Genomic DNA, 24,878 nt, shown 5'->3' with positions numbered 1-24,878 from the left:
AGGATCCTTGACGGTGCCTGGGAGTATGCCCACCCAGTCTACATGTGTTTTGTGGACTTGGAGAAGGCGTATGATTAGGTACCCCGGGAAATACTGTGGGAGGTGCTGCGGGAGTATGGAGTGAGGGGGTTCCTTCTCAGGGGCATCCAGTCTCTGTACTCACAAAGTGAGAGTTGTGTTCGTGTGCTCAGCAGTAAGTCGGACTCATTTCCGGTGGAGGTTGGCCTCCGCCAGGGCTGCGCCTTGTCACCAATCCTGTTTGTGATATTAATGGACAGGATACCGAGGTGTAGTCGAGGGGAGGAGGGTTCCCAGTTTAGTGGGCTCAGGGTCTCGTCACTGCTTTTTGCAGATGATGTGGTCTTGTTGACTTCATCGGCCGGTGACCTCCAACACTCACTGGATCGGTTCGCAGTCGAGTGTGAAGCGGCTGGGGTGAGGTTCAGCACCTCTAAATCTGAGGCCATGGTTCTCAGGAAACTGATGGATTGTTGTTGGAAATCTGTTGTTTTTGTCCCACGCTGGAGAACCATTGTGTAAAACTCCAGTGTAGAATGGCCAGGACGATTCTCGTTTCTTGCCCGCAACAAGATGAGAGTTCCAGTTCATGACTTTAATCCACACAAAGGTGACTCACAATTGACATCTTTAAATGGCTTTGAGAGAGATTAATGAAAAAATTGCTGACTTGCCGCTTCTGAAAACCAGCGAAACAGAGAACCAGCAAACAGCGGGTTGAAGCGCTGCTTCATTCCTTCAAGCAGAGCTGCTGCAGTGTGCAATCAACATAGAGAAATGATAATTTCCCGATAAATACCCTCAAAAACAACGGCTGCTGCAGTGTCCCCAACTGAAGGACCGATAAGGGAATCGTTAAGCAAAAAGGCTATTGATGTCACCATTTTTGTTGTGGTAGAAATGTGCTTTCTGGCTTTCATCTGTGGTGCGTTCAATGTGCCGCGGGGAAAAAAATCAATGCAAGCAGGCAGCAAGCGTTTCAACACAATTTCACCTGTCAATTGAATCGATGCACTCACATCGTGCGCATTTGGATCTAGATACCGATTCGTATTGATTAATTTCCCTATGCCTAGTCTGCACTCACACGGGAGAGACTAATCCCTGGGCGGAGTGTGGGAGTTTCAGCACAAACCATTCAGGCTAGTTCTGAAACTTAAAAGCATACTCACCGCTACCTAGTGGATGTGCCGGTTTAAAATGGTTTCCATTGAAACCTCCATCCTCCAAATGGTTTGTGCTGATACTCCCACACTCTGCCCGGGGATTAGTCTCTCCCAACAAACAGCATCACGTCTAAGGGACAAATTGTGTACTGTTTGTTTTCGGCTGCAATCACCGAAGCAGTCACGAAAAGTGCATTTTTTCGGTTCTGAGTGGAGAAGAGAAGACAAGGTAAATGGGAGAGGTCGTGTTGGTAAAGGCTTGGTCACACGTCATACGGCAATAGCTGAACGAAGAAAAAAAAAAGTCACAAATCGTCGAGAAAAAGTGGACAAATGAGCTGGCACTTCGACCATCACCAAAAAGCCTGCGAGTCCAGCGCGCATAAAAGAATGAAACAAAACCAATACTAACTAAGAAAAATGAAGCGAGCGGCGACCTTGGCGCTTTAAACCAAATCAAAACAAAACATTCATGATGATGTTACTTGACAGCGGTTATCAGACTGAGCGCCAGCCTGTGATCATTTCTGCAGTCAACGTGCGCTCTCCACAGCACCTGCAGGTGCGAGAGTTATTTTGACAACAGGTCTGTCCCCACAAAAACGTGTGTGCACGTACACGCACATTCCTGTCTGTGGCGCACAGCCATTTGTGTGTGTGCGCACAGCCTCTCCAGCCACAGACGGCATGCAAACATGCGTAAATAGTTACAGTAGTTGATAAAACGTTCTTGCCACTGTTTCTTTTTGACAACGTTGCTTTTTGTCCCACACATGGATGAGTCACGTTCAGCTCGTCGGATCTTTATTTATTGATCTGTTCAGATGTCGTCAGTGTTTGTGCAAGACGTCGGACTTGGGAGGTTGGATGAAGTTGGATGACAATCAAATGGAATGCTGACGGTACGGGAACTACATAAACGATGAGGAACCATCAAGACAGAAAGCAAAACGGATTACGAGCAAAATGAAGTTTGTCGTCGGGATTCGTTCACATCTTGTTTTGCTTTGACTTTGGTGTCCTTCGTTAGTGCCGTGTGATCAGGCTTAAGTTTTAGCCTCCACACTCTCGTCTGCACAACCGCCTCAACATGTTTGAGTTCCGGGTCATAAACAAACCGCAACACGTCCGCTACACTTTCTCTTTGCATTTTCACTTTGTTTGCTGTGTAGTTTGCCCAAAAACTCAGAGAAAGTGCCATGTTTCTGCTGGGGACATATAAGGGCTTTCCCCGGATGTAGAAAAATTGTATCGTATGCATCATTTTTTTTTTACCCCTTTAACGCTCGCCTTCAAAAGAGACTGCGGTGCCCAATAAAAAAAGCATCAACGCGCGAGCTGTCACTCGAAGTGGCTGCACCCCTAATGTGTCAGGATGACTGGGCTTTAGTCAGTGTGAGCGTGAACATGATGATAATGTTTGAAAAACAATAAATACATATTTAAGTTACTGGCATTACGATGACCCATGGCCAGTATTTACAGTCTTTCAAACAATTCCTGCACTGTTCACCTCATTTATTTATTTATTTATTTATTTTGTATTATGCAGTCTAACCAACAGGTATTTCTGCTTGTTAACTATAATGGTTCACAGCCCCAGTGTGAGCGATGATTGAAACTATTCATCACATGTCAAAGTCCATTTGCCAGTGAATAAAATCCCAACCCAGTCAGACAGATAATCTCTTCATATAGCTATCAAAGGTGAAATGCACAATGTGTTGGATTTATTTTCTATAATTGATTACCCTGAATCAAAGGTGTCTTAAGTGTTAAATGAGTAAGTAATTACTGGTTTTGTGTCATGGTGTTGCCTGATATATTTTGTCCAACTATTTTGAATTCAGTATTTTACAGATATCAGTCAGTTGACATTTGATTGTATTTTCTGATTTATCATATTTTTCCTGTTGTGCAATATTTTGCAGAATGCTTTCTTTAATTGTCACACACATCATAAAACTTCATGAATACTTTATATTACACTATTTCTGTCACTGACCTTTTGAGGACATATGGTCCCAAAGAACAATGGAGGAATGAAGTATCTGTAGCAAACTGAAGTCAGTTCTAGGAGTATATGCTTTTGTGCTGTGTCACTGTACCACACTATAGAACCACCTTAGTTACTGATTGGCAACCCAAGCAGACCACCATTCCATTCCCACGTCCTGAAAGCGGCCATCTAGCAACCACAGCAAGGAGGAGTGTGCGCAGACCGCCTTTTCCAGTTTTTGAGGTCCACATCACTGAGGCACTTGAGTGCTGTATCATGCCCAGAGAAGCGCACCACATGGCTTAAGTGTCATAGCTCATCTAAGCCACCATTAACACAAAGTAGCTGCAATGGGACTACAGGATTTTCTGATGATATCCAGTCTCATTCGTTGCCAAACCTCTATCCAGGGACCTCATGATCTTCCTAAACATCTCCTGGTTTCAAAGGCTGAGGATGCAAATACATGATGTCACTGCTTAGATAAAAGATGCTGCTCAAGTGCTGCACTCCACACTCCACAAAGATCACAACATCATTTGCAAAGTCAATGTCTTTAATCCTTTACTCACGAACAGCGGAACCTAAACCGCTGGTTTTCATAATCCTACCCAACTCCCAGTCCATGCAAGCATTGCCCAGCATAGAAGCCAGAACACATCCCTGAGGGATGTCAGAATGAAGTGAAAAGAAGCCAGAATCTCTGCCTCCACTCAGTACACTGAATACTTTAAGAAGCACTTGGTCAAGGTCACCTCATACACAGGGTTTTTCTCTTTGACCTCTTTGAAACAGAAACCACAGAAGAGCTTATTTTTTATCTTTCTATATTTTTTTTAATCTTTTTTCTTCTATCTTTCTGAGGTACCTGGCCGCTATGACAGGTGTAGCTTGCTCTATCTATTCATTCATCCATCCATCCATAAACACCTGAGTCATTCATGTGTCATAAAACTGTAGTAAGAAAAGGATTTATTGATCCCTGGAGAAGATTTAAAGTCCAACTGAAATTAAATTTCACTTTTTGTTTCTTTATGTCTTATGATCATTGGAAAAAAAAATCAGGAGCTGAGAGGGAGATATTTGGAATGTTTGTTCAGATGTCATTGGCACCCCTGCCTTCACACACTGCCACTGATTCTCTTTCCACATGAATGAAGAATTTATTTATTTATACTGCCGTCACACATACCCAGAATCACACAGAATAGCATCAGAATGATGAATCAGCGCACATCCGAAAAGTGTCTGGTTTCAGTTCCAAAATGCTCTGACAGCCATCTGCGAGAGTCCACATAGTTGGTCAAATGCACATGTTCAAAACTCTCCGGACGCCGTTGAGATGGGACACCGATCCGACGGCGGTCTGAACGCCATCTGACCGTAATTCACATATTCTGAAGGTGCCATAAACAGGATCCGAAATGAGTTGAGAAAACACACACACACACTGAGCGAACATTTCCTAATGTCAGCAGTTCTCCACGCACGCACGTGAGGTCAGTGAGCCTGGGAAAAAGAGGGCGAGCAAAGGAGTGATTGAATGGGAGTCGGTGACCGTACAGATGAACACATATGGTGTGAGTCCGGTCCATACATTGGTTCTTTGATGTCCAGTACAGGTCATGTGCAAAGGGAGAGCAGAGCACTGCCTCCCACTCCGTCCCGTGTTTGCATCCAGACGTTTGGACATATGATCTGACAGGTGTGCACGAGGCAGTCTGTCTGTGCTCTGACACGGCTGACCACTCCTCTTTTCCTCCCAACTGCATCCGGATTATAACCATTTATTCCTGCACATTCTGGCTACATGTGATGGGGTTTTTACACTCATCAAATCAGCCAGAGAGCAGTGGCTTTACTGTTTCACTTAATGCTGTTTAAAATGCCATTTCTACATTTTAAACATTTTGTGATGCAGTAAAGACTCTGACACCATTCTGTATGGATCAGCACAAGCCAAAAAGGCCGGATTAAGTCATTTTGAATTTTTAATATATTCAGAATTTCGAGAACTCAACAGGTTTGAGAGCCACTTGAGGCAGTCTGCTGCATTATGTCGAGAATTCTGCAATGTTGGAGAGTTTTCTTTTTACTTTGGGAAATGAAATGAAATGAGAATATATCTGAAAATGACCCTTAAAATGATTTAATTGTATTTTTATATTGAAAATGGCTGGAACTGGGTTGCTTTTGTGTCTTAATTTACAGTATATAATTATATTCAGAAGCTTCTAAATAGCAGGCTCATCCATCAATGTAACCAGTAGTAAGAGACATTTTTACTTTGATACTGTGCATTTAACTGATGGCCACCTTAACGAAAATGTTAACTGGTGATGATACTAACATAATCATGGCTAATGTGGTTAGCATGCCCATATATGCTAATGCTAACATATGCTAAAGTTTCTTTAACCCCTTAACGCCTGAATTTATATAGCTGTATATAAAAAATATTTTGTGTGTTTTTGCCTTTAAGGAGATGGTAAATAATGTTGAGATTATTAATTTCACTTTTGCACAAAAAATAAATAGTAATTTTGGTATTTTGGTAATGACTTTATGTTATAATGTTATAATAATAATAATGGTATGTTGCAAATTTGCGACAACAGGCATACTGGTCAGTTTGGTATGTTGCATATTTGAGTCAAATATTGTAACATATATGCGACAATAGGCGTTAAGGGGTTAAAGCTATATGGCCTTTCAAATTTCACACAGCTGACAAAAATTTAAAGCATTTTAATGTAGGTTTATTTTTAACATGGTGCAAGAACATACTTACCTGGAGGGAATTGTATAACAGATATTTTATTTTCCTTTTAACATGTCTACAGGAGGAAGCATGTGTGTGCATGTGTGAGATTTGGAGATCACCTTTGACCTGACAAGCTTGCGTGATGCACGTTCCCAGTGTGTGCATGATGTCCTGTAAATCAGTTCAGAGGTGTTATCTGGTTTCAAAAACAGTGTTTACAGATTTAGAAGTGTTTATTTCTCACTAACTTTTGCAAAATACGAGAAACATATTTGATTTATACAGAAATTAAGCTGTTTCAGACTGCCATCATGGTTTATTTTGTTGATGTCACACTGCCTTTCTTTACTCCGATTGGCTGACCTTCCCAGCATCCCTCATGCAGATGGGGGAAATCCCCATGTGACCGGAGTGCTGTTACCAAATGTAGGTCATGGGTGTCTAATTGCTTGAAATTCTCCCCTTCAGGGGGAAAAATTCTAAATTGTAGACAGCACAAATTTTGATCATCTTGGCAATATCATATTATGAGTCCCTTATTTAAATGCTAAGCAATAAAATTATAGTGGTGCCAAAGAAAATTCTTTTTATGAATTAAATCTTATAAAACACATGGGCCATACAACTTTAAGGTGTCATTAATGAAGTGCATTGTCCTGACATGAAAAGTCTGGCATAAATAGCAATACACTGCTCCAGTTACAGAAATCAAATCACTTCCTTCAAACTTTTTAAGTATTTATTGTTTCTTGCTCTTTTATTGTTCATTAGTGATATCCAAAAGGCATCTGCAGGATCACTGGCCTCCATCTTCTCCGCCATGGCAATTTGCCCTACTGAGCTGGTAAAATGCCGCCTGCAGGCCATGCATGAAATGGAGGCATCTGGTAAGATAGCAGCAAGTGGGCACAAGAGGTTAGTATAAACAAAATGAAAGATTTTAGGAAGGCTAAACATTAGTATTTTCTGTTAATTAGTGTTTAATTTTTTGTGATCTGTATTATGTCAGCACTGTGTGGACAGTGGTGAAGACAGTTTTGAAGACAGATGGTCCCCTGGGTTTCTACCATGGACTGTCATCCACCATTGTGAGGGAGATTCCAGGCTACTTCTGCTTTTTTGGGGCCTATGAACTTTGCCGTTCCACATTTGCACAATATATGGGCACTGATAAGGATGGCATAGGTATGGTCACTAAACATGTACAGCAGTATGAGGGATAGTTGTCATTTTTTAAGACTTAACAGTACAAAATATTATTTTGTACTCTCACTTAATAAAGACCTTTGTGACAGGTATGCTTCCACTGATGTTCAGCGGTGGATTTGGAGGAGCTTGTCTTTGGCTGGTGGTCTATCCTATAGACTGTGTGAAATCCAGGATCCAGGTGTACTCCTTGTCTGGAAGGCAAGAGGGCTTTATGAAGACTGTCTTGGCCATCATACGCAGTGAAGGTAAGGTTTACATGTTGATATAAAATTGAAGTTCTAAAGTTCGGGGATTATACTTGCGTACGTGTGTTTTATTTTTTTTTCCTCTTGTTAAGACAATATCAGTTGGGTTACAAAAAGACAATTTACTGAAGTCAAATGCTTAGATAATTGTAAGGATAGAGCAGGAACAATCCAATGCAAATGTGTGGTTTTGTGAAATAGGTGGACAAGCTATTAAGTGGTCCGTTACACATGATGGCAGCAGTTGTGCATCTGAGAGATGAAGTTAGACCAGAGGGCATGAGGGTTCTTCTCTAGGCAAAAGTAAATATTGGTCCCATGATTTTTGTGTTTAAATATTTTTAATTTTAATTTTCGTTAGTTTTCACAAAACAGTACAAAAACAGAGAAGTAAATAATTATACAAGGAGTAATTACATAATAAAACCACAATAACACCCAGAAACCCACCCTCCCCAGCTGTCACTACAAAAACATATAGCGGTATTGCACTGATAGGTCAAATCACATACAACAGTGATAAGTGTTCCAAGAACAGATTGTACATTGAGAAGTAAATTAACATACAAAAAGAGAGAGAGAGAGAAAAAAAAACAAAAAAAACAGCCATCAAGGACTATACTAATGTTGCTGGGTTATCAAAGAAGATAAAAAAGGATTTCCACACCTTTAAAAATTTTTGCTCTGACCCACGTAATACATATCTAATCTTCTCAAGACGAAGATTTACTAGGACCTCTCTTATCCAGTGTGTCAAAGAATGTGGCACAGGGTCTTTCCACTTTAAAGCCCAGGTTACACATAGATGGTTTTGTTGGCGGGTAGTATGTAGACCGAAGTTCGCGGTAGTACCGGCTGTTTTCGCTGTGGAAAGGGGCGGAGCATTTCGCCGGCGTTTTTAGCGCCGTACTAGCCGCAAATACGCGGATAAAACGCCGCTAAATCCACTGAATAAAGCGGCGTTTTTACGCCGTAGCATCCGGCACACGTCAGGCAACGGGGGTTAATACCCAGTTCTATCCTTTACAATCGCAGGTTAAGACGCGCCTGAGAATGGCAGTGTTCTGCTGCCGCCGATAATGCCCTGTGTACCGCTGGATTTATCCAGGCAAATCCTGCGTTACTCCAGGAACTTTTGCATATAGGCACCGCCCCTAGAGTATAATAGGCTGAAGCAGCTGTCACTGCAGGGGGAGGGAGATCATACTCAGCCTTTTCTTCTCCTTCCTTTTTCCCCTCCTCAACGTGTTGCTCGTCTCCACCACAGGGCTACCCTCTGCTTCTGAACCAGACCTCTTGGTAAGTCCTTGCCGCTGCCAATTTTCTTTTAGGAGGCATACTGGAGCTTCTCTGCAAAAATATCTGGAGCTGGCCGCATGAGAGGCCTGCATGCAGCGCGCTAGCGTTTTTATACTGACCGCCGCCTATCGGCCATTTGGAACACAGTTAACCAGGAGGTGGCATTTAGAACGGCGTACTGTCCGCTAGCGCCGCCATTTTGTCTGCCTCTGTCGCCGGTTAAAACGCCTTTGAGGACGTCGATGTGGGCTCTATCGCCGTTTTACACGCCGTTGGTTAGGGATACAACGCCGGCCGCCAATTACGATGGTGTAAACTGCGGCACTACAGGAAGGGGCAGGATGAAACGCGATTAAAAAGTATCAAACGCCGTTGTTCGCGTTGTCTCCGTCGTCACGCGAATTCTCCGGGAGCGCTCCCAGAATTATTCGACATGTTGAATAATTTTTTCGACGATTCCCGGTGAAGCCGGAACTAAGCCACGCCCCCTAGTGCCGGCATTGACAACGGCGTTTGATCCTTAAGACGGCCAAAAACTCTTCCGGGACGCTTCCGGGAGCTCTTACCGTCTATGTGTAAACGGGGCTTAAAAAAATGAGGGGGCGTGCCACCAAAGTGGTAAAAGCTATTACCTTATGACCACCCGCTGGGAGCCGTACTTCCCCAGGCAGTACCCCACCCGAAGTGACCCCAAATAGTGCAATTAGAGGATTAAGTGGTATCCTGACTCCCAGTACCGTGGACAATGCTTCAAATATGTCCCTCCAAAATCTTTCAAGACAGGAGCAGGCCCAAAACATGTGGAGGAGGGTAGCCTCACTAACTTTGCACCTATCACATGTAGCGTCCGTTTGCGGAAACATTTTTGCTAATTTAGATTTGGATATGTGAACTCGATGTACAACCTTAAACTGGATCAATGAATGGCGTGCACACATGGATGAAGAATTGACTCGTTTTAATATGTCAGCCCACAAATTATCATCAATTGGTATCTGAAGGTCTCTGCCCCAAGAATGTTGAATTTTAAAGTCGCTAGACGACACAGAGTCCAGTTGCTTAATGATAAAAGAAATTGCCCCTTTCTTTTCCACACCAAAATTGAAAATATGATCCAAAATACCTTTAATTGGTCTGTGTGGAAACTCTGATACCGTGTCCTTCACATAGTGTCTAGCCTGTAGGTATCTAAAAAGTTAGATGCAGGTAAAGTCAATTTCTGGGATAGTTGTTCAAAAGATGCAAACTTCCCTTCTATATAAAAATCGGCTAGAGTTTTAATGCCCTTTTTGTGCCAGATTGCAAAATTATTGTCAAGCAGTGAGGGCTGGAAAAGATGATTTTGTGCTATTGAACCAAACAGTCCTCCTTGCTGTAATTTGTAATGCTTTCTAAATTGTACGTAGATTTTGCATGAGTGCATAACTATGGAATTTACGTCTGGAATACTAGGCAAATTTACTGGCATGGGTGAAGCTAAAAAGGCAGATAGATTTACCGGAAAACATGAAAGCTTTTCCATGGATACCCACAAGGGGCAGTTCTCATCTGAGTTGCAGTGCACCCAAAACATCATAGAATGCAAATTTGCAGCCCAATAGTATTGTCTAAAATTTGCAAGAGCTAGACCTCCATTTTGTTTGTTTTTTTTTTTTTTTTTTGGCAAAGAAACCATACGTAGACGAGGATTCTTGCCACTCCAAATAAACCATGATAGAGCTGCATCCAGTTTTTTAAAGTAACTCCCAGGAATAAATAAGGGCAGACACTGAAACAAGTATAGGTATTTTGGAAGAATAGTCATGTTAATTGAATTAATCCTACCTATAAGTGAAATAGGAAGGGCAGACCAGGTTAAAAGGTCCCGCTTAGTTTTATCTAAAAGCTTCCTAATTTTTTTTTCAAATAGGTAGAAAAAAGTCTTTGTCATTACAATACGAAGGTACGTGAAGTGTTCTTGGGTAACTTTAAATGGGACATGAATCCGCTCCAGCACAGAATCCGCTAAATTCAGAGGCATTAACTCGCTTTTTTGCAAATTTAACTTATACCCAGAGACCTCCCCAAATCAATGTAAAGTATCAATAATTTGAGGGATTGTAGACTCGGCATTTGATACATATAAAAGAAGGTCGTCAGCATACAAAGAGAGCTTATGTACTAGATTTCCCCTGAGGATACCCGAAATAGAGTGATTCGCCTTTATAGCAACCGCGAGTGGCTCTATAGCCAGAACAAATAAAAGTGGGCTAAGGGGACAGCCTTGTTTAGTCCCACGCTCTAACAAAAAAGGCTCAGAATATAGATTATTAGTCAACATCCTAGCAGAGGGAGATGAATACAGCAGCCGAATCCATGCAATGAAAGATGCTCCAAATCCAAATTTGACCAGAGTCTGGAAAAGAAAGTCCCATTCAACCCTGTCGAATGCTTTCTCTGCATCCATAGAAAGAAGGCATTCAGAGGGAGATTCACAAGGGGAATACATAATGTTTAACAGACGTCGAATATTAAAAAAAAGGGGGCCTTTTTTTAATAAAACCAGATTGATCATCCGAGATGATGCAAGGTAGAATCTTTTCTAAATGGAGTAGGAGAATTTTTGCCAGTATTTTATAACCGGAGTTTAGCAAGGAGATTGGCCTGTAGGAACCACATTCTACTGGATCTTTCCCTTTTTTTAACAAAAGCGAAATGCACGCCTGGTTGAGAGTAGGAGGGAGTTCACCAGACGAGTAGGCTTCAACATAAACTTTTGTCAAAATCGGGGATAGTTGTTCACTGAAGTCCTGATAAAATTCATTTGTAAAACCATCAAGGCCTGGAGCCATTTTAGTTTTCAGCGGGTTAATGGCCAAGCAAATCTCTTTCTGAGTTATTGGTCTATCCAAAGTAGCGATCTGATCTACAGAGAGTGTAGGCAAGTCTAAGTTTTGAACAAAAGATGCAATTAGATTCAGATCTGGGTTGCAGGAAGTGTATAAATTTGTATAATTTTATAATTTGTCTAAAAATCCTTAAAGGCATCGTTTATTCCCTGTTGATCTGTATGGACTGTCCCATACTGTGCCCGTACCCCATTTATAAGCTGCTTTGCCCTTGCTCCTTTCAGTTGTCTGGGCAAGATTTCTCCAGCTTTGTCTCCATGTTCGTATACTGTGCTCTTATTTTTAATTAGGAGATTTTCAATGTAATGAGAAGAAAGCAAATCATACTCAGTCTTAAGTTTAAGGCGCTGTTTCTCCAGCTTCTGAGATGGGGTCTGGGCATTTATAATGTCAATCTGTGAAATTTGTTTATCCAGTATTTCTTGTTGTGTCAAAGTATTTTTCCTTTTACTAGCTACATATGAAATTATTTGGCCTCTTAAAAAGGCTTTCAATGTTTCCCAAACAATTGAGATGGACACCCCTGGGGTCACATTAAACTTCAAAAACGAGGTTATTTCTGCTGTAATAAACTTAAATTTTTCATCTGACAAAAGCAAAGAGTTGAATCTCCAACACTTTTTAATACCTCTACCACCAGGCAACCTCAGGGTCAACACTAATGGGGCATGATCCAAGATTAAAATAGTTTTGTATTCACAAGCTTGCACATACTGGGTGAGATTGCCATCAATGAAAAAATAATCTATCCGGCTGTAGGAGTTATGGACATGCGAGAAAAAAGAGTATTCTTTGTTGTATGGATGTAAAAAGCGCCATACATCAGAAATTCCATATTCCAAAAGAAAGGCTTGCATACAGATAGCTGATTTTGATTGCCTGCTGCCCTGTCTACAGGAGGATCTGTCCAGCACCGGGTCCATACAAAGGTTAAAATCTCCACCCAATATGAGCAAGTGCAAATTTAGGTCAGGGATCACTGTGATAAGCCGTTGAAAAAACAAAGAATCATCAAAATTGGGTGCATATATATTGACCAGTGCAACCTTCATGCCACATAGGAAACCAGGAACCACCAAATAACATCCGTCGGCATCAGACCATGAGCTAGAGTGCACGAAATGTGTATCCTTACTTATAATTATGGCCACGCCTCTTGACTTAGCTTGAAAGGTAGATGTGAAATATTGACCACCCCATCCAGTTCTTAATTGAAATTGATCTGTTTTTTAGGTGAGTTTCCTGGAGAAATGCTATATTAGCTTTTAATTGCTTGAGATGGGTCATGACCTTCTTGCATTTAATTGGGCGGTTTAAGCCCTTGACATTCCAGCTGATAATATTTAAATTACTCATCAGATAATTTTAAAAAAAGGTGGCATGTTCAGTGCAAGTTTAATAATCAAACAGAATAGAATAGTTATTAACAAGAGAAAGCAGATAATCTCCCTTGGTGACAGCTCAAAAAAACCCTCAAACCCCCCCGAACCCCCAGTGGTGGACCTAGCTGTTAAATGAACGAACAGCACACCTAACCTAACTAGCATACACCTTCCAGAAAAATCTAACATTCTGCTATAACTTACTCTAACACCCACATCCCACATAAAGTATTAAAAAAAAAAGAAAGAAATAAAAGTAAAGAAGACCCCCTGAACTGTAAGAAATATATATATACACATAAGAAAGAAAAATAGCTTCAGTAAGCCTTATGGAAAATAGAAATATCTCAAATTAAAAAAGTTACCTTGTTGTAAGCATGGTATGAGTAGACAGGGCCAAGTTGCATATATAAGAAAGTTACTGTAGCTGACCAGCAGCAAAGCAAGCTTCGACCTGGCCCGACCATGCACATTCAGGAAAACAACACTTCACACTCTTCTGTGCTGCTGCTTACTGTTATTATCATTATTATCATCATCATGTACTTATTAAAATTATAGAAATTAAATTATTCAGTTTGAAAAGAAAACAAGCCCCAATAAATGTCACATTATAAACATACATAACTGACCTCTTGTATTTTTAGCTCATGGTGGCCATCTTGAAAATCTCATGTATAGCCATTTGCCAGTCATTTATGCAGCAACTGAGCTGAAAGTTGCTGCATGGGTAGCAATCAGCAAACCTAAAAACATATCCGACAGGTTTTGATGTATTTTCAGTTATGACTGCCATGAAGGCCATGTTGAAAATGCCACCTAGAGCCATTGGTCAGCAGTTCTTAAAGATATTGATCTGACATTTGGTACAAGAGTAGCTAGTAGGTAGTTCCAAAACATATCTGGCGGCTTTTTAAGTTTGACCTTGATATGACCTTTGGAGTTTGGCCATGCCCACTTTTGTAGCTGAAACTGTGATGTATTGTATCATCCAGGTGAGCTACAGTGCCCGTGGCACTATTTTTTAAATTATTGTTATTATTTTAGTACCGAATATTGAGATTTTCCTTTGTTTCTTGGCCTGGAGATGTCAAATGGATTTCAGTGTTTTGCTAGCTGTAACGTTAAAATTCTCAGCTCACTGCCATGATGTTCATGCTGTACAGCTCTGCTCCACCAGTATTAAACAGGATTATATGTAATTTAATGTCACAAGATGACAAGCTAAATGTTATGCATAAATAGCAATACACTGCAACAGTATCCACCCAATATCGGTATCCACCCATGGTACAATCGTTTCAGGCTATGGACCCACACGCAGGGAGCTGGACATGGAGAAGAGTTCAAAAGTAAATAATATTTATTAATAACTAAGGAATGCTGCGCTGGGGGTTCTGCAGTATGGAGAGTGACACACCTCCTCTAAAATAATGTATTTTAATAAGTGTGCCATTTGTGTGGAAACTTAAGAAGTATCAGAACTATTTTACTTCCTATTTGCCCTTGTCTTAAAGTATAGTGCCACTGGGCTTTTTAAGATTTAAGTGATAAAAATAATTTTCTTTGGGACCACTATAATTTTATTCCTTGGCATTTATACTCAACAAAAATATAAACGCAACACTTTTGGTTTTGCTCCCATTTTGTATGAGATGAACTCAAAGATCTAAAACTTTTTCCACATACACAATATCACCATTTCCCTAAATATTGTTCACAAACCAGTCGAAATCTGTGATAGTGAGCACTTCTCCTTTGCTGAGATAATCCATCCCACCTCACAGGTGTGCCATATCAAGATGCTGATTAGACACCATGATTAGCGCACAGGTGTGCCTTAGACTGCCCACAATAAAAGGCCACTCTGAAAGGTGCAGTTTTGTTTTATTGGGGGGGATACCAGTCAGTATCTGGTGTGACCACCATTTGCCTCATGCAGTGCAACACATCTCCTTCGCATCATCCGTGAAGAGAACACCTCTCCAACGTGCCAAACGCCAGTGAATGTGAGCATTTGCCCACTCAAGTCGGTTACGACGACGAACTGGAGTCAGGTCGAGACCCCGATGAGGAGGACGAGCATGCAGATGAGCTTCCCTGAGACGGTTTCTGACAGTTTGTGCAGAAAGTCTTTGGTTATGCAAACCGATTGTTTCAGCAGCTGTCTGAGTGGCTGGTCTCAGACGATCTTGGAGGTGAACATGCTGGATGTGGAGGTCCTGGGCTGGTGTGGTTACACGTGGTCTGCGGTTGCGAGGCTGGTTGGATGTACTGCCAAATTCTCTGAAACGCCTTTGGAGACGGCTTATGGTAGAGAAATGAACATTCAATACACGAGCAACAGCTCTGGTTGACATTCCTGCTGTCAGCATGCCAATTGCACGCTCCCTCAAATCTTGCGACATCTGTGGCATTGTGCTGTGTGATAAAACTGCACCTTTCAGAGTGGCCTTTTATTGTGGGCAGTCTAAGGCACACCTGTGCGCTAATCATGGTGTCTAATCAGCATCTTGATATGGCACACCTGTGAGGTGGGATGGATTATGTCAGCAAAGGAGAAGTGCTCACTATCACAGATTTCGACTGGTTTGTGAACAATATTTGAGGGAAATGGTGATATTGTGTATGTGGAAAAAGTTTTAGATCTTTGTGTTCATCTCATACAAAATGGGAGCAAAACCAAAAGTGTTGCGTTTATATTTTTGTTGAGTGTAGATAATCATAATATGTCAATATGATCAAAATTCATGCCTGGAATCAATTTAGAATTTCAACCCCTGAGGGGGGGAAATTCAAGGGATCACATGCTATGACCATCATTTGGTAGATTTGGAAGTGATTTACAAGAAATCTTATGGATGTTACCATAAGGTGGGTCACAGGTCTCAAAACCTCATGCATGTGCACATGTGCTTCCTCCTGTAGTTACTCTGCATGATGGCGACGAAGGAAAAGACAATATTCACTATGGAATAAATAAAGATAAATATGTCCTCTTCATTAAAATGAAATGTAATTTTGAATCATGTTACAAAAATAGGCCTACATTGTAATGCTTGGATTTCGGTAGACACTAAATTTTCTCACTTTTGTGAAATGTGAGAGGCCCTATAGCTTCAGTCACTGAAGCCGTCTCTTGGTGCAGCTCATGCTGGAAATATGTGCTGTGTTTATGTACACTGTCATGCTCACGAGGATAATGTAATCCAACAGTGTTTTCCAACAAAATGTCCCAACAGAATAGTCCATGATGAGATTTTTGTTTTTTACCACTTGGTCCCCGGGGAGGCTGTCATCACCTGGGCCGCTGCTCTGTCACACCGCGTTGTGTACATGACACAGATACACTGGATTATCGTTATTATTATTACTTGTTCTGACCTTTGCAACCTAGGCTGAAAAATGTACACACTTTGGTAGTGTGTTAAACTATCAGACATTACTCATTTTGATATGAAGTTGAACATAACTGCAGCACTATGTCCGGGTGCAGCTGGCTGTTTGGGGAGAAATACTGAACAAATAAAATTGACACAGGCCAAATAGTTGTTTAGATATTAGTTAATTGGACTATTGGTGGATGCTGAATTAAACAAAAATATATCCAGTTTAAAACAAAGAGGAAGTTTGAAAGTACCACTGTACCAGTTTAATTTTGTTCTTTATTCTTCAGATGTGATTAAAATTCTCCTTGTCTGGAAAAAGTTTAGAACTTTGACCCACTTGGGTTAAACTGTGAAATTCAGTTACCCAGCACCCCATTTGAAGGTCAAATGGCACTGGCTTGCTACATATGCTGGTGTTAGCATAATGGAGCTGAAGAAACCCAGGACAAAGTGATAGACCCTGTGATAGAAATTAAAAAAATAAAAGAAACTAGTAAACATTGGCCACCAAAGAGCCCACTCAGAAGAAGGACAGGAATTAGGTCCTGAATCAATCTTGAAGCCCATTCATTGGTCCTGGTGCTTTTCCATGCGTTCCATAGCATGAAGCAGATGAGAGTCTGTGAGTCCCCGTTGGATGGGATGCTTGTCAAGCACTGGTTACTTCCCCACTCATATGGGTACTGGCCATTGTGAACAACTCTGGATAAAATGTGAACATTTTCACATGACATTTTCTTGTACAGTAGTGTTCAGAATAACAGTAGTGCTATGTGACTAAAAAGATGAATCCAGGTTTTGAGTATAATTCTTATTGTTACATGGGAAACAAGGTACCAGTAGATTCTCACAAATCCAACAAGACCAAGCATTCATGATATGCACACTCTTAAGACTATGAAATTGGGCTATTAGTAAAAAAAAGTAGAAAAGTGGGTGTTCACAATCAATCAATCAATCAATTTTTTTATATAGCGCCAAATCACAACAAACAGTTGCCCCAAGGCGCTTTATATTGTAAGGCAAGGCCATACAATAATTATGTAAAACCCCAACGGTCAAAACAACCCCCTGTGAGCAAGCACTTGGCTACAGTGGGAAGGAAAAACTCCCTTTTAACAGGAAGAAACCTCCAGCAGAACCAGGCTCAGGGAGGGGCAGTCTTCTGCTGGGACTGGTTGGGGCTGAGGGAGAGAACCAGGAAAAAGACATGCTGTGGAGGGGAGCAGAGATCGATCACTAATGATTAAATGCAGAGTGGTGCATACAGAGCAAAAAGAGAAAGAAACAGTGCATCATGGGAACCCCCCAGCAGTCTACGTCTATAGCAGCATAACTAAGGGATGGTTCAGGGTCACCTGATCCAGCCCTAACTATAAGCTTTAGCAAAAAGGAAAGTTTTAAGCCTAATCTTAAAAGTAGAGAGGGTGTCTGTCTCCCTGATCTGAATTGGGAGCTGGTTCCACAGGAGAGGAGCCTGAAAGCTGAAGGCTCTGCCTCCCATTCTACTCTTACAAACCCTAGGAACTACAAGTAAGCCTGCAGTCTGAGAGCGAAGCGCTCTATTGGGGTGATATGGTACTACGAGGTCCCTAAGATAAGATGGGACCTGATTATTCAAAACCTTATAAGTAAGAATTAGAATTTTAAATTCTATTCTAGAATTAACAGGAAGCCAATGAAGAGAGGCCAATATGGGTGAGATATGCTCTCTCCTTCTAGTCCCCGTCAGTACTCTAGCTGCAGCATTTTGAATTAACTGAAGGCTTTTTAGGGAACTTTTAGGACAACCTGATAATAATGAATTACAATAGTCCAGCCTAGAGGAAATAAATGCATGAATTAGTTTTTCAGCATCACTCTGAGACAAGACCTTTCTGATTTTAGAGATATTGCGTAAATGCAAAAAAGCAGTCCTACATATTTGTTTAATATGCGCTTTGAATGACATAATAGTAAATAATAGTAGCATCTGCTGTTGATGCTACAAACTCAAAACTGTTATGTTCAAACTGCTTTTTTAGCAATCCTGTGAATCACTAAACTAGTATTTAGTTGTATAACCACAGTTTTTCATGATTTCTTCACATCTGCGAGGCATTACTTTTGTTGGTTTGGAACCAAGATTTTGCTCATGTACTAGTGTGCTTGGGGTCATTGTCTTGTTGAAACACCCATTTCAAGGGCATGTCCTCTTCAGCATAAGGCAACATGACCTCCTCAAGTATTTTGACATATCCAAACTGATCCATGATACCTGGTATGCGATATATAGGCCCAACACCATAGTAGGAGAAACATGCCCATATCATGATGTTTGCACCACCATGCTTCACTGTCTTCACTGTGAACTTTGGCTTGAATTCAGAGTTTGGGGGTCGTCTCACAAACTGTCTGCGGCCCTTGGACCCAAAAAGAACAATTTTACTCTCATCAGTCCACAAAATATTCTTCCATTTCTCTTTAGGCGAGTTGATGTGTTCTTTGGCAAATTGTAACCTCTTCTGCACATGTCTTTTATTTAACAGAGGGACTTTGCGAGGGATTCTTGCAAATAAATTAGCTTTACACAGGTGTCTTCTAACTGTCACAGCACTTACAGGGAACTCCAGACTGTCTTTGATCATCCTGGAGCTGATCAATGGGTGAGCCTTTGCCATTCTGGTTATTCTTCTATCCATTTTGATGGTTGTTTTCCATTTTCTTCCACGCGTCTCTGGTTTTTTGTCTAGGTTAAAGCATTGGAGATCATTGTAGATGAACAGCCTATAATTTTTTGCACCTGCATATAAGTTTTCCCCTCTCCAATCAACTTTTTAATCAAACTACACTGTTCTTCTGAACAATGTCTTGAACGTCCCATTTTCCTCAGGCTTTCAAAGAGAAAAGCATGTTCAACAGGTGCTGGCTTCATCCTTACATAGGGGACACCTGATTCACACCTGTTTATCCCACAAAATTGACAAATTCACTGACTGAATGCCACACTACTATTATTGTGAACACCCCTTTTTCTGCTTTTTTTTTTACTAATAGCCCAGTTTCATAGCCTTAAGAGTGTGCATATCATGAATGCTTGGTCTTGTTGGATTTGTGAGAATCTACTGGTACCTTGTTTCCCATGTAACAATAAGAAATATATTCAAAACCTGGATTAATCTTTTTAGTCACATAGCGCTACTATTATTCTGAACACTACTGTATGTCTGCTGAACACAGATAAGATTGGTTTCACAAAATGAGTCATTCTATTATAGCTTCATTAGACTTGTCTTTTACGTCTAATTTCAAAATTAGGAGTTTCTACTTTCCGCCAAATGAACTATGAGCTTCAAACCTTGCACATGTGCAGCCTTCTTCTCTCCCAGTGTAAACATTCTGTATTTGTCATGGCTTCCCTACAAAGTAAATACTTTACTAGGAATAAAATTAGCAGGTACTTTATGATAATTAGATTTAAACAGAAAGGGGAACTATATCTTTTAATGAGGCTAGTTCACACAGCGCAGTTCCCTCCCGTTTCTTTCTAAATAGCAAATCGGTGCGTGTTTTGAAGCGTCGTAGTAACTTCTTGATCCATCTTTGTCAATCTTGAACAAATGGTATACATAGTAGTTACAGCCGTCATTGGCACCAGAGTTGAAATCGGGATAAGAAATTGTCGCGTGTACGTGGTAACTTACGGGTACTCGTAGTTTTAACGGTTTCATTCATGTTTGAACTTTAGACCCTGTTCACACTGGGGTTTGCAATCCAACTTAAGCCAGATTCAGTCTGGATTACTTTCTAGACAAATAGTGTTAAGACTTGTTTTTGAAATCTGGTTTGTCCTATTAGGTTGCGTTCAGACTGGGGTTTGCAAACCAGCGTGAGCCACATCCTACACCCGACTGGAAAGTTTGAGCACGGCACTAATTCAGATTTTCTTGGTTTTCCCCAGTTTATCACTACACCAAAATTCAGTAAATGGCACCTTTCTTTTGATTTTTGGTTGGGTTGCCAGGTCTGCACTTTATAAGACAGCCTGTTCAGAGGCAAGCCAGGTTAAGCCGCTTCATTCCATTTTTGCACTTTTTTGGATCGTGAGTGATTGTAGTAGAACAGTGCTGTGTGGAATAGTCCTGTCAGAAGGGTTTTACTAGGGTTCACCATGAAACCTTAATGTTATAATCTTTGAAATACTGTGAAAATGACAATGGATCTGATTTTGATGAAACACTAAGCAAAGATATGTAGCTTGTTGCTAATTCGCTACCCTTTGGGGCCTGACTTGCCAGTGGGGAACGAGCCGTTCAGCTGTTTGACTCTGTTGTGTCTCACAGGGGTCCTGACGCTGTACTCCGGCCTGACTCCAACCATGATACGCACCTTCCCTGCCAACGGAGCCCTCTTTCTGGCTTACGAGTTCAGCCGTAAGATGCTGATGGAGAAATTTGGTGATTAATGTCAAGGACCTTTAGTATCATTCACAACATGATAAACAAGTTTGGAGACTGATGTGGAGAATCTATCCACATGAAGCAAGTATTCAACAGTGATCACTAGTGTTTTTAAAAAGTCATGTAATGAGTTTTATATTTGATTTGATGTGTTCTGTAAAATGCATGAATGATGTGTGTTGAGGCCTTTGTGCACTAGGAAGCCACTGTTTGGCTCCCATATACATAAACATACACATTCCAGTTTTGAACACTCCTAGAGGTTTGCTGCCGAGTCAAAGGCGACAGATGCAGCTGACACTGACGTCCACCAGCATAGATTTTTGTGTGTTTGTGGGTTTTTTAATTTTTGTTTTGCCATCAACTTCAGTGAAATTTGAAGGTGTCAGACCTTCAGCACTGCCACTCCAAACAGCTGCCAGATCAGCAGCAGTCACTTCCCAGTGTCTGAAGGTCTTTGCAATGTATTCTACTTAACATTATTGTCTCACCAGTGGAGAGCAGATGGTTTTGTTTAATGATTTTGAATATGACGCTGTAGTTTGTCATGTACAGCACTCCTGAATCACTGCAGGGTTGAGCAACATTTCACCACAGAGGACCGGCCATGTGCTGGGTTTTTGCAGCAAACACGTCAGCAGCTAATGTCTGTGAAGAACCATTTGAGGTGACTCATTGATGTTGTTCAGTCAAGTGGTTGGAACAAAAACCTGCAGACCCTTGGCTCTTCATAACACATGGTTATTTACAGCCCTTTGTTTTTTCATTTAATATCAGTGTTAATGAACTTAGTGGGAAATGAGTTTGGAAAATTATTAGATCAACATTAGTTGTCATGCAGATATTCTATAATTTAACCCTTTACTGTTTTTGTGTGTATATTTGTAGTAATTCTTACTGCATTTGCATTGGCACTTGTTTGTTTGTTTTATTATTATTTTTAGGCTTATTTGAAGATCAGTTTGAAACATCTATTTGGGAGAAAAAAATAATTTCTTAAAAAGTTCTATTAAAAAAGGTTTTACTTTTCAGAAGTGTTGTACCATTTTAATTTCATTTTCAAGAATGAGTACTGTAGTAGTCTTTTAACATGATTTATTTGTTTGTAGCAGAATATGTTAAGATTCACATATTCGAGTCAGTAAGTCTGGAAGTTATTGTGGTATTAAAGTAATAAAAGTCTAATTAAATTCATCAGTAGACCTTGATTCCTGGGATGCCAAAAAAAAGTCAACAGATGTCAGATGATCAATTTGTAGTTAGGTAGTTCTCCACATACTTGCTGTTATAATAATAAAAAAAGTCTGTACATATTTTTGTAAGGGCCCCTTCACACATAATACAAATGTGGTCTAATTGTGCATGAATTGAGCATGAAGCAGGAATCGTATGCAATACATGTAAAATCGTAGCTGACTCCAACAACTCATACACCTGTTGCTACAACTATTTACGCACACCAGAGGCTGAAAGAGAGTGCCTGTGAGAGCGTATTTGATCCCTTTCGAGGCAGGTATCAGCCAAATTCCAGGTGACACACACACCAACATTTAACACCACTCGCTTGGCACTTAGAAAATGTGTGGCTGTTCACGCTGTTAGCACAAAAACAGTCAACAGATGATCACTTTTGAGCTGGCAGTGAAATTTGTTTAAGTACCACCCACGACTGTGAAGTTGCCAAGTGTCGGCTCCCCCCACAACACGAGTGCGTATGTTTTGCAAGCTCCCCACCAACACATGGCGTGCGTGTTGTTCGCGGGCTCCCCAGCAGGCGACGCACCTCTTATCTGATCACAGAGTGACACCTTGATCTGTGTGCTCACAGCTGCAGAACATGTACCATGTTTTGACAGACGCACGCGTGTGTGCTTGCTGTCCTCATGTGGAAATACAAAAACATATATCGCTTTTGCGATGAGCTGGAGAAACAGACCGTCAGTTCATGTGGACACGCAGCAGGTGATCTGAATGTCACAACTGTCTGACAGGACACGTGTGCCACAGGACCATATGACAAGCCAACAGTGCAACAGATACGCCACTTTCAGTCACGTATCAGCAGAAATACAGCATAACAAACACCATTTGGTCAGTTATCACACCACTTTTTGCTGAAATGAGACAGTCAGAATGTGCTTGTAGTGTAAACTCACTCATTCATTTCGAAACTCATCTTCAACCATTTAAGGGTCACGGGGGCTGGAGTCGATCCCAGCAGTCATAGGGCGTGAGGCGGGGTACTCTCTGGACAGGACGCTAGTCTGTCACAGGGCCACATATAGACTAACACATTCACACCCGCACAATTTAAAGTTTCTAGTCCACCTTAACTGCATGTCTTTGGATGTGGGAGGAAGCCCGAGCACCTGGAGGAAACCCACGCAAACACACAGGGAGAACATGCAAACTCCACACAGAAAGGCCACAGGTGGGAATCGATCCCATGACCTTCTTGCTGTGAAGCAACAGTGCTAACCACTAAGCCACCATGCTGCCTTTATACTGTAAACTGGGAGACTTGAGGCTAGATTTGAGCTTGTATTAAAAGTAGAAATCTATCCTTCTGTTGCCTTTTCTAAAGAAAACAGTCTGTAGATGTGATAATTTGTATGAACAATTATTTGCCAGATTATTTCTGACCTTTAAAAACTGCGGGACTAGTTATAAAAATGACTAATTCCTGAACCTGTGATGTAGTGTGTTTTTATTAAAAAACTTGAATTAAAGCTGTAAGTCTACAAAACAAGCACATGCTGGTTGATTTCAACCCTAGTGTGTTGGTTTTCAGATGGCAAAATTCCAAAAATGTCATTGTTCAGCTATTTCAGGACCTGACTGTATATGAAAACAGTAAAAGGAAGTGAATCTGCTGCATTCTTTCAGCAGAGAACTCTTGAGCAACATCAGTTTTGGAATTCAAAGCTGATTCAGCAAAGCCTGGGTGCAAGTGTTAGATTTTCTTGACTCTAGTTTAGCAACTAAGTGTCAGACTGTTATTGATTAAGTCAGCGTGAATCTGAATTAACACATAGTCCTGTTACTTAAATAATAAGAAAGCTATTTTTACAGTCAGTCATGATAACATTATTAGCAGCCAGGCCTCTGAGTGCTCTACCTATGTTTGATGACAATGTCATGTAAGACAGATCCTGTTGGCAGAAAAGTGGTACCAACAGGGCATCATCTGGGGAAATACAGTTGAGCGTAAAATGAACTTCAACAGCGTTGTCCAAACCTTTAAGATAACACAGGTGAAATAATGGAAAATAATAGCGCATATTTATTACCATGGAATTCAGCCATTTTGGCACATCCACAGTGCTCGTGTTGGCACTGCAGCATTGAGGGTGTGCTAAAAAGTGTGGGATGAAGGACTCCAGCTTTTGTGGTTTTCTGTTGTTCTGCACTGTCAAACACCTGTTAATCACTTTACTTGTCGCTATAACTCACTATCAAGTCTTTCACAAGACAGTCATGGAAATTTGATTAAAATGTGATTATTTTGTGTGACTGGGCTTTTGCATTGAAAAACCCCATTTAAGCCTTAACAATAGCTAATTAAACACAGCTGTGTGTTTGTTAAACATAAAACTGTAAAATCTTTGACTCATGAAATTTTCTTAGCCATTTTTTAGGAGCAGATTTGAAAGTGAAAGTCATCTTGATCAAATAAGACAAAGAACCAGTTTTAAATTTATATTTTAGATTTTCACATTTAAGGTTTCATGTTAAACATTTCCAAGGTCCTACAATTCTGTGAGTGTTCTTGGAAACATCCTGCAGTAAATTGTTTTGGCCTGACCATTTATTGGGACCTCACAGGTTACTTAGATTATTTTTATACAGCACAGTCTTTCTGTAATTATTCTCAATGAAAGCAAATTCATCAGTGCGTTCGCGTTTCTGAGCACTTCACAATTTCTACTCTTTGCATATTGCAGTTTCAGGGTTGTTTGTGAGTACCACACTCAACCTGTAAAAAATTGTTTGGTAAATACTGGAATTCATACATTGGATAATGTCATTATTAATGCTTTCTTGTTTTATGATTATTCCTGACAAATTTTTGATAATGAT

At 40.7% G+C, this 24,878-nt stretch overlaps 1 protein-coding gene across 1 annotated transcript in view; it reads left to right on the top strand.

Moving 5' to 3' along the window:
* Nucleotides 1–20,910, top strand: part of slc25a15a (solute carrier family 25 member 15a) — a 40,581-nt gene extending 19,671 nt beyond the window's left edge. Inside the window, exons 4-7 of the mRNA XM_034168440.1 lie at nucleotides 6,719–6,862; nucleotides 6,957–7,132; nucleotides 7,243–7,401; nucleotides 20,682–20,910. Coding sequence (XP_034024331.1) covers nucleotides 6,719–6,862; nucleotides 6,957–7,132; nucleotides 7,243–7,401; nucleotides 20,682–20,803 — 601 coding nt within the window. The 3' untranslated portion in view covers nucleotides 20,804–20,910. The remainder of the gene's footprint in view (nucleotides 1–6,718; nucleotides 6,863–6,956; nucleotides 7,133–7,242; nucleotides 7,402–20,681) is intronic.
* Nucleotides 20,911–24,878: the final 3,968 nt, after the last annotated feature.

This window comes from Thalassophryne amazonica, chromosome 4 (assembly GCF_902500255.1).
Source record: "Thalassophryne amazonica chromosome 4, fThaAma1.1, whole genome shotgun sequence".
NCBI classification, from domain to species: Eukaryota; Metazoa; Chordata; class Actinopteri; order Batrachoidiformes; family Batrachoididae; genus Thalassophryne; species Thalassophryne amazonica.
Note: the sequence above shows the minus strand (reverse complement) of the source record. Positions and strands in the feature narration are given on the sequence as shown.